At 43.1% G+C, this 15,620-nt stretch overlaps 3 protein-coding genes across 3 annotated transcripts; 1 reads left to right on the top strand and 2 right to left on the bottom strand.

Moving 5' to 3' along the window:
- The first annotated feature begins 494 nt into the window (after positions 1–494).
- On the top strand, positions 495–5,897 carry LOC132462819 (ras-related protein Rab-8A-like). The gene is made up of 8 exons (XM_060058580.1): positions 495–674; positions 1,159–1,219; positions 1,334–1,394; positions 1,769–1,846; positions 1,957–2,046; positions 2,312–2,377; positions 2,473–2,523; positions 2,862–5,897. The coding sequence occupies exons 1-8, from the start codon at positions 551–553 to the stop codon at positions 2,949–2,951; spliced, it is 621 nt and encodes a 206-aa protein (XP_059914563.1). The 5' UTR covers positions 495–550; the 3' UTR covers positions 2,952–5,897.
- Positions 4,979–10,412, bottom strand: cib3 (calcium and integrin binding family member 3). Its single transcript, XM_060058581.1, has 6 exons — positions 10,286–10,412; positions 9,618–9,652; positions 9,215–9,326; positions 8,336–8,483; positions 6,926–7,121; positions 4,979–6,431 (listed from the first exon to the last, which is right to left on the bottom strand). Exons 1-6 carry the CDS (start codon positions 10,334–10,336, stop codon positions 6,410–6,412), a joined length of 564 nt encoding a protein of 187 aa, XP_059914564.1. The 5' UTR covers positions 10,337–10,412; the 3' UTR covers positions 4,979–6,409.
- Positions 10,413–12,369: 1,957 nt separating this feature from the next.
- On the bottom strand, positions 12,370–14,643 carry admp (anti-dorsalizing morphogenic protein). Its single transcript, XM_060058585.1, has 5 exons — positions 14,133–14,643; positions 13,850–13,983; positions 13,607–13,729; positions 13,253–13,442; positions 12,370–12,962 (listed from the first exon to the last, which is right to left on the bottom strand). Exons 1-5 carry the CDS (start codon positions 14,437–14,439, stop codon positions 12,523–12,525), a joined length of 1,194 nt encoding a protein of 397 aa, XP_059914568.1. The 5' UTR covers positions 14,440–14,643; the 3' UTR covers positions 12,370–12,522.
- Positions 14,644–15,620: the final 977 nt, after the last annotated feature.

Raw genomic sequence — 15,620 nt, forward strand, 5'->3', positions numbered from 1 at the left:
CTCCCTGCGTGGAGAAGACCGACAATCTTCCCATCGGCATAACTGAAACTCTGCACGTGCCCCGATTTATAATGGTTTTCACCTCTTTCGATGCTTTTATCCTCCCCTTGGAAAAAGCGGTGAAGTGGGGCAGAGAGATCGCCATCTCTGTGCCGAGTTCCAAGGGCGGGTGTGGTGACGTATATCATATGCGTCGAGAGCAGCGAAGAGCTGTAGTTCACAAAGCGGCCTCACATAAAACCTAAAATTATCAAACTTCATTTTTAGTTTTCTTTGCATGAAAAATTATCATTTAAATCCACAAACATCATATGTGTAATCCAGGGCATATAAAGACTGGGACCAGAAAATAATTATTTTCTCTCCATTGACACCCATTCATATTTTTCGATCTCATAGGTCCCATGAGCCCTACCGGAAGGGGCGTGACTTCGCCACTCTATGGGCTGGGCCCGGTGACGTCCAGAGCCCACTTGACAGGGGGCGTCATTTCCTTATATTCAGTTTCGCTTGCTCTGTTTTGCCGGGCGGGATTTCCGCAATATCAAGTATGGCGAAGACATATGACTATTTGTTTAAATTACTGTTAATCGGGGACTCCGGTGTCGGAAAGACCTGTGTGTTATTCAGGTTCTCAGAAGATGCCTTTAACTCCACGTTTATTTCCACCATAGGTACGATTGTCTTCTTCTGCACGGGTTATTGTGTCTTGTGTTGACAACACAAGTCACATTGGGTATGTCTACTTGCTGGCGGACGCCAGACGATTTGGGTTCAACCACTGTCGCTTAAGCCGTCTGTCAAGATAGTTTGAACCGCTTATCGTGTGTATGCGATCAACACGTAACTTGTATGTGATTTATTTTATTTGTTATCTGGTCTGCTGTATCGCGGTGTAACTAGATAGCCGTTAGCCTTCCCCTCCGTCCACATGAGTGGCCGGTAGCTAACTGCTAGCTAGCATCGTCATGTACAACCTCACATATCCGTTAGTTGTGTTGCTCTCTATATTGTTTAGGATCGCACCACACAGGCACGTCCCAAATAAAGCACTAACCACGTTTTCAGTGTTTGTGCAGTGTTAAAGACGCAGTATTCATACCGTTTCATGGAGAGTAAACTGGTGACGTTAGTTTCTCTGCTTTTTCGTCTTTTCAGGAATTGACTTCAAAATAAGAACGATAGAACTAGACGGGAAGAAGATCAAGTTACAAATATGGTAAGTTATCCCCATTGTACCACGTAAAGGCATTGGTGTTTTGATAGGAACTGTTGGAGATCAATATCTGGATGGTTTACATGTCTTAACTAAAGTGATCTTGATCATTTCCAGGGACACCGCTGGTCAGGAGCGTTTCCGAACCATCACCACCGCCTACTACAGAGGAGCAATGGTAGGCGTCTGCAGCTCTTCAAGTTCTGGGTCACCTCCTTTGAAACCTGCAGACTCTACCCGAGCAAACCCTCCCCACGCGGACATGTCACTTTGATCATATAGCCTCATCTTTACACACGCAATGTTTTTGATAATAGTCTGACTTGTTCTCTTTTAATCAGCAATGTTAACTTCTGATTTTATGACAAAAAATGGACACCTACTATTCATTTCTGCGTGTAATCCGCACAGCCTAATTCATTTGGTCAATTTTGTCATGTTATTTCTGTTCCTGTTTCACTATGTTGACAATGACACATACTAGTAAGGCAGTGCCCAGCCTGCGCTAGTACCTTCTTATATATTGTATTTAAAGTATTTTTTCCTTTCCAGGGCATCATGCTGGTCTACGACATAACCAACGAAAAATCATTTGAAAACATCAAAAATTGGATAAGGAACATCGAGGAGGTGTGTTCTACCAAAAAATACTTCCTGACTAGGCTTACCAGATTAAACCATACATAATGGGAAGCCAACATGTATCCTTTCATTTGTATTAATCCTTTCTGTCGCCTCAGCATGCATCCTCGGACGTTGAAAAGATGGTACTGGGAAACAAGTGTGACATCAACGACAAGCGTCAAGTATCCAAAGAGAGGGGAGAGAAGGTGAGCATTTACTGTTACAATGGCTTCACTTAAACCTCCAGCCTCACAAATAAAACATGTACGGCCAAGACAATACACAGACAATGACTTGAGACACGGGTAACAAGGTTAATATAAACCTGGAGGTATTGCTTTTATGTATTAGTTTTTTGGTTTGTCATTGTGGAACAGTAGTTGAGTGGTTGACCTAACATGCTAAACATTGTATGTCTTTGGATGGACCTTAGTGGACCTAAGAGGTAACTGGTTGTTCTTCCTTCTCCAGTTGGCGCTGGAGTATGGCATCAAGTTCATGGAGACCAGTGCAAAGGCCAACATAAACGTGGAAAATGTGAGTTGGCGCTATTATTGTCTTTGTCACATAATAATCGAACTTGGGTGTTTTATATTGTTTTGTAACACGTGTGTTATTGCTTTTCTCAAAAGGCATTTTTGACGCTTGCGAGAGACATCAAGTCAAAGATGGACACAAAATTGGTGAGCAGAACCGTTTTGTCTTTATCTGATTCATATCCTTCCTGTACTTGGTTAGTGATGAAGGAGGAAGTGCTCTCTGACAAGTTTAGAAACATTGCCCTACCTGTACCATTGCATCCTTATAAGTGTGAGTGTTAAACGGCCACTGGATAACCACAAAACGCTTTTTACAGGATGATTCATTTTGTCCCCCATACAATAATTGGCAGAGCTGCAATTGTTCATATTTCTTACCATTTACTTACCTACCGCCCCCATTATGGTGAATAATACCCCTGATGACCGTATCTGTCCCTAGCAACACACTGAGCATGCCTCTCTTCTCCCACTTGTTGCAGGAGGGCAACACGGCTCAGGGAGGCAGCCACGGCGTCAAGATCTCTGAGCCCCAAAAAAAGACCAGCTTCTTCCGCTGCTCTCTGCTCTGAGGGGGCAAAGGTCTCCGTATTATTATTTTTTTTAAGGATACTGGACACAACCGGACTGTGCTTCCTTTTCAGCACTTCCTGCCTCCCTCTCTCCCCCCCTCCCTTTCAGTTTCCCTTCCTCTCCTAAGTCGACACACATGAAATCTGTATCATTCAGCTGCAGGCGGATCGACATGTTTCCCTCTCTCTCTCTTTTGTCCTTGTCTGCTGAAGGCGTCCGTCGTTGGATCCTTTATCTTTTCCTTTTTGTTCATACACACTTCCTCACTTCCTGTCGCCCCCCCTTCTCCCCTCTGTAGGACAGAGGGTGACTGAATCCTGAGGAGCAGGATTATAAAAAAATTAATAGTCCAATATATTGTATTGCAAAGACACTCTTCCGTCCCTTCGGTAGTACTACGTTCATCGTTTGGTTCCCAACTAGTATCACAGCAGCTCTTCCAATGTTGTTCAGTGGAGTTGAATCAATCCCAACGGTTTTGGGATTGGTATTTACAAGCGTGTTGAAACTTGTTTTTAATGGTCGTCCCTTGCCTCTTGTGGGGTCAACCAGAGACTGATCGGCTTGTTCAAGTAGTGAATCGCTTTCAAAAGTAATGCAGTCTTGCAACAATGACCGCGGGTTTTAAGACTTATTGTTCGCTTCCTCAGCACTTTTTTCATGCTTTTGGTTTGCAGTAATTTCCTTGTAACCGTTGAATGGGACCAAACATGGGGGAATGCAATAAAAATATGGTTAATGCGTGTAAAAAATAATTGACAGGTCACATGACACCTAGCCTTATTCCAGTATTTCACTAGTTTTGCTCACTGAAAACAACATTCCAAGCATTAGAAAAATCCTCCCTTCCTTAATGTACCACGTAGGTCAGACAGAAGTATCTACAGGTACGCGTGTCAGTATTGCCACCAACCTCTTGCGTGCTTGAATATCATTGCGTGCTACATTATTGTGGTGTGCAGTATAAATGATAGCATGCCCTAAAACCTTTAGTGTTGTCATTATCTATTGTGCGATTAATTGTTTTGGCAAGCTATATGAAGTCTCTGGTTGCAACACCGGCGAATAAAACCACGGGTTTATACAGACCTCTCTGCTTACAAACTTCCCCCGCCACACTGTATTGTGAATGAGCCTTTTCCCCATCCCCTCCCACCCACCCACGTCTTTGCACTTTACCAATAACTTGTTTTGTGTATAGTCTGTGCCAAGTGATAGTTCTGCAATACGTTTTGGATCCATTGGACTATGGTAGATTGGACAAACCTGTTAACAAATTATATTCCACGTTTTTGAAAACCTGCTTCGTGCTTCTTTAGTTTTTACCACTGTACTGGTATTTTGAAAGATGTCCCCAATTTATTAATCAGTCCAAGCAGGATCTGCCTATTTGAGCTGAGCAGTAAGACTGCATCATCTATGAAAGAGGCAAACGCAGCAATGTCTGTTTCGCGTGTCTAGGGAACCACAGATGGAGGCTAACCCGTAGAGCTGTAGACTTTCATCGTTCTCCACAAACACTTTAAAACCAAGTCACCCGGCTGTCTGTTTTTAACTGTGGTCAGCAGAGCCCCATATATGAGATACCAGAAGTATATAGTATACTCACTTCTTCCGGAAACCACTTTCAGTGTCCATTTTTTTATCAGAAGCTTTTGGTGTAAAGATGCAGTGAACGGTCACATGTTTACTTTGTCTGCCTGGAATGCTGTTGGTGCGAGTGATGCTTCTGCTGCTGATCAAAACCACAGGAACACTCTGTGACTTGTGTTAATTGTGTTTATGGTAGTCGAACATTTGAAGTCTACAACACCCAAAGGCAAACCTCTATTTGTCGGAGGCTGGTTGGTTATTACTTGTGAGCAGGAGACAAACATTGTCACTACTGGTTGATTTTATTTGTATAGGTGTTTGCATAAGGAAAGCATAGAGTTTCAACAGCCTTCACCTGTTTCCTTAAGTCGTTATATACTCTTGGATTGTCTAACCAAGTTGGACTCAAATTACAAAAGATTCTCATTCCATGTTGAGTGTAAGCGCTGTCTAATCGTGTTCACTTACTTGTTTGACAGCTAGGTGGCACTTGTGGCACAGCATCCACACTGTATAGCACCACCCAATATCTAAATATAAACTGTTTGTAGAAGATATGCCATATAAAGTATTTTTTATCTGATTCATATATTTACTCTGCTGGTATGTGAACAATTAATATGAAAGCCATCATGTCATATTGGTGACTTTCTCATCCATTTACTTTTGTAAGTATAGACTTTTTTTTTTCTTTAGGCGCTTTTGCTGGTCTGCAACGATGTTCTTGTTAATTCCTCAACATAACCACTTGTCTTAATGGCGTCGTACTAAATTGTTTCTTCTTGATTGAACTATGCATTGTGAAATTTGGACCTAAAATGTTATGATGTTGTTCCTTTCCACTTTCCACTTTTAGCCCACATATTGAAGGCGAGAGGGTGGGTTGTTTATCCTTTCATTGAGGACGGGACAGGCTCCGTCATAGAAACCCAAACTGTCAAGTGAACACTTATTCGAGAAAGGACAGAGAGACCATTCAATTGTGTGGAGACACTGCTGTATGTCATTATAATAGCTTTAATTTACAGGGACCACCGGTTTAATCCCTTGGTTCAGCATTTTCATGCAAAATGGATCTTTTGAGTTTCATTTCTTTATTTTTTTGTGACATTTGTGTGGACAAACCTTTATTTACAGTCCTTTTTTTTTTTTTTTACTGACACATTTTCATTGCTACATTAAATCCGGCAAAGAATAACAAGCAATTTGAGAAACGGTTTTATTTACCACATTTTGAACATCCTATAAGCCTACCTGAAAATGTACTGTACTTTGTAAAACTTACGGAAATTGATCTACTATTAGTAGATGTGTACTTTTGAATTAATAAAATAAGATTGTTGAAAATTAAACCTGGTTTGTGGTAGTGTTCATGGTTCAATAGCTGCATGGTGTGGTCAGTGAATTTGATGGGGCCATGTGAACTATTCTATTCTATTCTTTTGAGTATTCTGGTAGAAGTTTCCAAAATGTCAGTTAATGAGCCATGACTGGATGGATTGTTCCAGTCACTTGATATATGACAAGGTGCAGAACAGTCTGTGCCATCACATCTACCTCAAAATATTATGAGAAAAGGTGAGGCTTTGGAAAACTGGATGCTCTTTTGCAAGAGTTCATTTTCAGTGCAACACGCAGCATTATTCTGCTGTATAAAAACATGGTTGTGTGTGTATATCTATATATGTGTGTGTGTGTATGTATGTACAGTGTATATATATATATATATATATATATATATATCGTTGTAAAACATTGAGTAGTGCAAAATAAATGCATCAATGTAGAAGCGAAGGAGAAGTGAAACGACTGATTTGTTTCTTGCAGTGTGCTTTGGTCTGTGAGCCGCATACGGTCCTGGTCTTCATATTCTTATGTGGAAGGTGCTGGGGACATACATGCTCGATGGGTTATTGAATGTCTTCATCAAATCCATATTTGTTTCTCTGTTCAAGGCCCACTCTTTATCATTTAGTTTGTATCAAAGTGAAATTCATTCAGCACGTCACCACAGCAGGCACCTGATCATGTGCCGTTGTATATTGTAACTTAATCAATTGTCTAACTCCAGCATAGACTAATTCCAAACACCGTGTTTGCAATTACAATTCTTATAATTTCCCTCATAACATATAATTCCCTCTCACTCAGAACTTGGGTTCTTTCTCATGTAAACAGATTGTAAACCAATATCTTTCTCATTTGTTTTTATGAAAAAAAAAAAGTATTACTATTCTACAGACCGTTATAGATAGTAAGTTTCAAACCTCAATGCTTCCTCTCGTAAAGCGATAAGCACTTAGGTCATTTTAATCAATCACTATAACTATTAACTTCGGACCAAAAGTAACAAAAATCCTATCGAGGTGTGTGTCTGTACCTGAGGAACTCGGGTGCTCGGACGATGACGTGCTGGAAGTCCTCCAGCGAGAGGCGGCCGTCGTTGTCCATGTCGGCCTCGTCCATCACCTTCTCACACACCATCCTCACCTCGTCCTCTGTCAGCTCGTTGCGCGTCAGCTTGTTCAGGGTCTTCACCAGGTCCAGCTTGCAGATGAAGTCGTCGTTGTTGAAATCTTAATGCAGGCGAGGGAAGGAAAAGGTCAATAAGGATAATTTTGTAGGGTTTCTTTCTCTTATTGTACTTTGAACTGGCACACTGCCGTGTGTGTGTGTGTGTGTGTGTGTGTGTGTGTGTGTGTGTGCTTGTGCTTGTGTGTGTGCGCATGTGTGTTTGTTACATTTTCATTTGTAGTGTGTAACTGATGGCACTGTGAATTTTCTGTTTTATCCTCTTTGCCTTTGTATTGATCAAGCACCACAATCACTTTGTTCTGAAACAAATCCTTAAATAATATACTATATCCCATTTTAGCGGATATAAAACCAGATAGTGTACATAATACATGCGTCACACTGACAACATCGAGCTTTAGACTTCCAGGGATCCACTGTGAACTCTCTGAGGGATTTCGCATTATTTTCCCGAACAATGGCGTGCGTACTGTTTTTCCATGGATGCTGAATAATAGATGGCAACTTTCCTTTGACCCATGACTAGGGCTATGTGCCTGCAATATCTTCATCTGTCAGCTTTGTTTAATTAGGGGGGGGACACTGGTGCACAGCGCAAGCGGGGCTTTCACAAGCTGTTTGCCTGTATAATGGCCGCTATGAATCATTAATAACTCCCTGGATCATGCTTAAAGCTCTGTAACCCCTCACTCTCTCTGTCTGACCGTCTCTAACTCTATCTATAGCTACATCAGTCTGTCTGTCTGCAAACTTGCATTATCTGTTTATCTATCAGATTTGACTGTCTGTAAATGTCTATTTAATTCTCTATCGATCTATCTATCCATCTATCTATCTATCTATCTATCTATCTATCTATCTATCTATCTATCTATCTATCTATCTATCTATCTATCTATCTATCTATCTATCTATCTATCTATCTATCTATCTATCTATCTATCTGATTAGATTGTTTATCTATATATCTATTAGATTGCCAATCTGTCTATCTATTACCATTTACATTTAGGGGTATCTATCTGTCTATCGGTTTATCGGTCTACCGGTCTCCCTATCTACCTGTCTATCTGTCATCTATGGGATTGTGTTTCTATTAGTCTTTCTTTCTTCTGTCTCGCTTGCCTGCCAGAGGCCCTCTATAAAGCATTTTATTGTTCTACTTCATTTGAACTGCGTGACTGAAGTCATCCTCCGCGGTCCTCCCCTTTGAGGAGGTGGTTCCCTGGTTGACCCGTGGAGCAGGCGTAGTCACCGTAGATTTTGAAGGCGTAGTAGGCCTTGAGGTCGCGCGGGGCCATCTCGCTCAGGACGGAGAACATGTCCAGGAAGTCGTCCAGGGTCATGTTCCCCTCGCCGTCCTCCGAGAACACTTCGGCGATCCTCTGGCGGAACGGGTTATCCTGGAGACGAGAGGGGACTGACCTCATGCTTTCAGAAGCTGGTTTCATTCCACATTTGAATCAGCAGCCAATCCTCGTTTGAAGGCATGGAACAAGGTGCTGATCCTGTCTTTTACTGAGTGACCCTCACTTGTTCTCCCAGCGTCTTTTCCCTCTCCTCATTATTTAGCCAGCTTTTTTATACTGTACAATATGTACACTATTATTCATGATATAGTCTAATGCACTCAGACTTTAAATCCTGCTTTATAATAGGAATCATGAAAATTCTACAATATAAACTAAGATGGGTGACCCAAGCAGAGTAGAGTTAGTATTTGTATCGTCCATTTGATTGGTGTCTGGTTGAATAACAGACTCTTGCTCATTACAGGCTCACCTCATCCTCTCTGTGGGCCATGGGGGCAAGGAGACCCCTGTTCCCTCACGCGGTTAACTGTCTTCGTTTTGTGAGGACACAGGCCATCGTTTATCTTATCGCGATAAGCGCACCTTTTAGAAACATCAAGGTTTACTTTAAGTTTGAAAGCGTCGGGTAACATATATCCTTTCAAAATACTTTTGTCGATTAATTGCCCATTAATTATGTATTGACAACACGGGGATAGCAGGTATGCAGTGTGTGTGTGTGTGTGTGTGTGTGTGTGTGTGTGTGTGTGTGTGTGTGTGTGTGTGTGTGTGTGTGCGCAGTGTGTGTGTGTGTGTGTGTATGTGTGGGCTACTGGGCCTACCTTCAGCTCTGGCATGCTGCCAATCAACTCATATGGTAACTTCACATCTGGCTGGTGCGTGTAGTCAAGAGGAACAAGCTGAGGTGCCAAGTCCCGATAGCGAGAGAAAAGCCTTTGGAAAGGTGCGTAAGACTCTGTTCTTACTTTGTTAGGGTAAAAAAGTAACAGTAACATTTACCCTGAATGCAATGGCTTTTTTGCATTCAGGGTAAATGTGAATGCAAAAACACAAACCATTGATTAAAATAAATTATTGTTTAAAATTACCTTTGATTCATTCAAATAAGGAAATATACAATTGATTTAGGTTGAGCAAAGATGAATAATGACTTGGTTAAGATGTAACAATTATCTTCCACCACAATGGTTAGACATTCACCTTACAATCTATACAGTTACTCACCTGAGAATCTCTTTTCTTGTAAAATATGTGCAATCCTGCAAAGGCAGTAAGACTTTTAAATGCTTTTAAATTGACGTATTTAATCTTTACACAAATAACCATACATTAATCCTTTCAATGATGTCTTTTAACAAAAGAAACGCTGCATTGAAGTATCAATCATCCTTTCACTGGTAACTTTCTGTTTACCTCTGACCTTAAGAAACTTCTTGCTTCTGAGCAACCTCCTCATCTCAAAGATATGTTTGTTTAGAGAAAATCCTGTTTAATTTATAGTCAACAAGCACGTCCAGATCTGCTTCAATGGGGTTTGATGAATGACCAAAATACGAAATCCATGACATCTTAAGCAGTTGGCTCCGGTCTTGTGTTCTCAGTAAACCATCAAGCCAGATGGGGGAATCTGACAGGTGTCAGCACCTTTCTCTAGCATGACTTCTCTCCTTTACTAAAGTAGGTCTCGCTGTGAAAGAGGACCGGCACAAGCAAAGTCTCACTCAGCGGCCCGCACAATTCCTCTTTCTAAAAGGAGAGGCCGTGACAATTACCAAAGTTTGAGCAAGGGCTGACGCATGCACACACACACACACACACACACACACACACACACACACACACACACACACACACACACACACGCACGCATGCACACCCACAATCACACGTACCTGATAGGCATCAAGCTGCTGTGCCGAAAATATGGTCTGTTTATTCCCCATGTCTGTGCACGAACCAGCAAGGCAGCATCTCCATTGCCCGCCGCAACATTAAAATGCCATCGGGGGCCCTGTTGATATGTCAGATATGAAATACCAGGACAAAAGAGTACCTGCGCGGCCAAGAGGCATATCAGGTATCCAGCAGCCCTGGGGCCCTTTGGTTATTCCATTATAATGGCAGCATTTCATCGTTTTCTCTACAGAGAATGGGCGCCCCTCTGACAAAGAGGCAGGGCTGTCGTCCGGCATCATGCCGAGTGCCATCCACCCCCTTTGGTGCCACTGTATGACCAACGCCTTGGCCCTGCTCAGGTTACTGCAGTGCGGAGCCAGGGTTTTTGTAGTGGGCAAATAGACCGTTTGATGAGCTGACTGCTTTCATCAGGGCCGGAGATTGATGGGTTGTGAGATAATCTCGTGACTACGGATCAGTCGTTTTTTTTTGTAGCAAACGAACAAAGCGTTTGCAAGATTTAGCGAGTGATTCAGAAATTGGGGATAAACTAAATGCTTTTGTTACATTGACTACGTTTCTTTTTTATCATATCATCGTGTGACGCCATGCCCTGAATATTGGTTTTCTTTCAATCTTTTCAGTTATTTTCTGCTTTGAAAGCTTTTCTTTTTAATCTCTTTAACCCTATGTCCCACGGGGAGAGGGTGGTTCAGGGCCATGAAGTTGTTGAATGGTAACCACCCATGTATTGTACCTTCACAAGCAGGGGCGTAGCCAGGACATTATTTATTGGGGGGCCAGCTCTGGGTCTTTTATTTGGGGTGGCACTTGGTTGTCAAAAACGTATATTTTAAAACCCACGCACTGCAGCACTCAGAGCACTCAAAGACTTAAAATAAAAATAATTAAAACAATATTTATTTATTTTCTCAGACGTGGGAGGGGGCAGCGGGGTGGACATCCTCTGACCTATGGGGGCCAGGGCCCCCACGTGGCTACGCCCCTGTTCACAAGCATCACTGGTCTGCCACTTTCTGGCTGATGACCCAATGTCCTCTGCTGGGGAACCATGCACTCTGGCTCACTCTCTCACATTTATAATGAGGTGTCTTCTACAAGCTTTGACGCTTCTTACATGGCCACTCAGATTACAAGTTATCATATTACCAATAATATAATAATAAAAAGGGCGTCTATAAGCAATGTTATGTAATTCGATAATTTCCGAATGTACTAATCATTATAATTGTAGGTTCTTTATCAAAATCACTAATGCATAATATATATTTAGATATTGATGCTACGATTATAAGTAAATAAAATAGAGTAGAGAGTAGACGTTTTTAAATTTTTTGGAATCAGAATGCTACAAAGTGATCCATGGACAGCACTAAGTCTCAGTTAAGTCTCTATTAATTTTGAATGAGGCATCGAGGAGTACAGAAAGTTCACCGACAAGTTATTTTTCTTCACCATTTATTACAACTTTGGCTCACAATGGAAAACATAAAATATACACATTTACATTTTTCACATGATATCACTTGCTGCACTGCCATATATTATAATTTATAAGTATATACATATATTACAACGCCACTTTAAAAAATAACACATAACTAATTTCTAGCCCGTTGTTCTAAACTATGATTCATTGAGATAAAAAAATAAAATGAATTCACTCATCGCTAATCAAATGTACAAATCCAGACTGCAGGGATATTTATTGATACAGCCCATGCTGTAGCATGGGGCTGTATCAATTACTGAGCCATCCCATCAGGAGAGAGCGAGACGGAGAGAGAGAGAGAGAGAGAGAGAGAGAGAGAGAGAGAGAGAGAGAGAGAGAGAGAGAGAGAGAGGTGGCTAGCAGAGTCTTTGAGAGAGAGAGAGACAAAGAGATTGCGAGAAAGAGAGGTCAGTGTCTAGTGACTCATTGAAGTAGAGAGCGAGAGAGTGAGAGCTCACTGGCTATTGACTCATAGAGAGAGAGAGGGCCGCGGCTAGTGACTTGCAGAGAGACCGAGAGAGAAGTCAATGGCTAGTGACTCAAAGAGAAACTGAGAGGTCAGCGGCTAGTAACTCAGAGGGAACGAGAGAGAGAGGTCAGTGGCTAGAGACTCACAGAGAGAGAGCGCGAGGGAGAGAGAGTTCAGCGGCTAGTGACTCGTAGAGAGCGAGAGGGAGAGAGAGGTCAGCGGCTCGTGACTCGTAGAGAGCGAGAGGGAGGTCAGTGGCAGCCACAGCTCCCTGCCACCATGTCGTCGTACTGCTTGAGCACCACGTTCTCCTCGTCGTCAAAGTACAGCAGGTTGATGGAGAAAAGCTTGTCGGGCACGCAGCACGGCGTCTCGATGCCCCGCGTGAGCTTCAGGGCGTTGATGATGGACTGCACCGTGGCGTGGTTGCTGGGCCTCATGTTCTGCCCCAGCGGGAAGGGGCAGGAGCCCTTGCAGTGGTAGGCGTTGTAGCCGCGCGGCGACACGATCCAGCTCGACCAGCCGATCTCCTCGAAGTCCACGTAGAGGGGCAGGCGCTGGCAGGCCGCCGCCTTCGCCGCCGCCGCGCTGCCGGGGTCCTCGTCGCCGTAGTCCAGGGACCGGGCGCTGCGGGAGGCCGGGGGGCCCGCCGCCATGGGTATGTGGGGCAGCTGGGGCGTGTCCATGGGATCTGGGGGGGAGGGGAAGAATCCGTAAGAATCAAATAGTATACACAAAGACTGAGCGGACATCATAAGACGTCAAAGGGAACCGTCTGAGGGCAAACAGCGGACGTAGACTAGGAGGAGACCACCCTCATCAAGGGGTCGAGGTTAGTCATGTTTCGCTTTGATTATTATAATGCAACCTCCTGATTCGCCGGCCATCGAAGCTAACTTGTGCACAATATATTTCTACACCTGTAGAAGTCCGTCACTCAAATGAAATGAAGTGGTCTGGCGAGCTTAGCACGTGGCCTACCTTTTCCCTCGAGCGCGGCGGAGCGCCGGCCGTCGTCGGTGAACACCACCAGCATGGGCTGCTTGCTCTGGTGGTGGTTGCGTCCGGAGGCGAAGCGCACCAGCTTCATGTCTACCTGGCTGCCGCCCAGGGTCTTCACTACTACCTGGAGACCCTGGTTGTTGCCCTCGTCCACCATCCAGGAGCGCACCTTTAAGCAAAAATTAATAGAAAAAATTAATAACTAACACATTTATCAACTGTACATCTAAATACAGGAAGTCCTGTTTGTTTTGTTATAGAATGTTATTTGTTTATTTTTTACGAAATATTTTGAATCAGTAAGTAAGTACGTTTAGGGCAGTGCACACTTACAGCTTGGGTGATGGTGAACACTTCCCAGCCGCTGGAGTGGATGGGGATGAGTCGAGAGGACAGCAGCTTTCTGTCCTGCGTGATGTTCTTTTTCGTGATATCAAGCACCTGATAGACGCTGACCTGAACGGGAAGAGAATAAAAAGATTGATTGGGTTGAAATAAATAGCTCTCCTCGCCTGGCGATTGGATCAGTATTGTTGTTGGTTATTTGCCTCCGCTTCTGATCCATGAAATGTTTACCTGGCAGAAATGATGTCTGTTGAATGTAACGGTTGACTGAGGGCGCAACTTGAAAAGATGCAGCTCAGCAGTCAGGACCTTCTCGGTTCTGGCCACGTTGGACAGATTGAACCTGTATTCTTGTTCACTGCGCACTATCCGAAAAAAACACAACAAAGAAACCACATGAGAAACACATCCACCAGTGTGTAGCTCTATTTCCCAGTGCACGTCATACGGCAATTGAACGAGGATATACAGCATGAACAACGGATGGATCATTTGCATTGTCCGTGGAACTTACATTTGTCAAAGAAACTGCGCACGGTATTTCCTTCCAAAAGATAAGGGTCCTTGGTAACGCCGTCCACATCTGCCACTGTATTGTACAAATCGAGCATATATTGGGGCGCTTGTTTGTGGCCCCGAGCATGAGGGGGGTCCTCCATTCCAAAAACTTCCAAAAGCCTCTTGATGGCTTCGGAGCGAACCTCTTCCGTCTCGAAGTGGTTCTCCAAATAGTTGACGGAGGGCCTCCCGGCAGACCTGCACAATAGAGAGGCGACGCTGAGAACGAAGAGGAGCATCTCGGACATGGTTTGCAGCTGCATCCGAACCAGCCAGGAACTGGGAATTGGAGTGAGTGCTGGTCCCTGGAAGGTCGACTTTATATATCAAATACTCAGGCCCCGTTTATAGTGTCCCCCTGGCCTCGGTAAACAGTAGTAAAGATGCTATTTGGTCGCAAATGTAAATCACCAATCAGCGAATATAAAGGGATACTAATGGCGTGGTTAACAAGGTGTGAACCCGACTGCAGATTTATTCAGCAGACGTCTGGCATTAAACTTCAAATCAACTAATTCCAACCGACCCTTGGGACATTTTGATATATGGAATGCCAGGTGTATCATTCTGCAAAGAATATTTATTTGGTTTAGGATGTGGAAAATGCAAAGACAAAACGGACGAAATCAGATTTGGGCTGCGGAGGAGTGTTTGCTGCTCGCCATGGGAGGTTAACCGCTGCTGAAGGAATCCATTAATTTAGGATAATTGGGACAGTGTCTTGCGGGACTCCCATTCCTTCCTTAAATAGAAGGGTGTCGTTGGCTACACATCGTCGGATTTGCATAACTTATTATCCAGTTATATGTGGATAATCACTCATTCAATGAATTTATAGAGATTCAACACCGACTGGCAAGGCAATAGCCTTGAAACCTTTTAACATTTCCAGATGCTCGTTTTACGCATTGATATTTAGAAAATGAAAGCTTCAAATCAACGTGTTGGGCTACATTTGATCAATGTTATTGAAACCCAATTAACGATCAAAGTCTAGATAGTTGTGTGATGCGAGAAACAGTCCTTTTAATGTTTTAAGTGCCATGTGTCATCCTTGATCTTTACGCACGATGTGCAGTTTAAAATCTGAACTCACTTGCCCTCAATATAATTGTTATCAGGGACATCAAAGTGTTTTTTGTCCACCTAACACCCTGTATTCAAGTCTTAAACTTCTCACGTAGTCTACGGATAACACAACTTGTTGTTTCACACGTTTATACAAAAAAAACAAAACTCTTTGCTCTCCGACACGTGTTTTAAGACAACTAACAATTGGATGCTTTGGTTATAACAGAAAATAGATCCTCTACCAAGCCCTGGTGCTTTGGTCTTATATTGCTGTAGCCTTTATGATGGATAACAAGAGTGGTAGGTGTCAGGCCTAAATGTTATTCCTAGAGCCTTTCTATTGTTTCATTCAAAGTATTTACGCCGCTTGCTC

This window comes from Gadus macrocephalus, chromosome 8 (genome assembly GCF_031168955.1).
Source record: "Gadus macrocephalus chromosome 8, ASM3116895v1".
Taxonomy (NCBI): domain Eukaryota; kingdom Metazoa; phylum Chordata; class Actinopteri; order Gadiformes; family Gadidae; genus Gadus; species Gadus macrocephalus.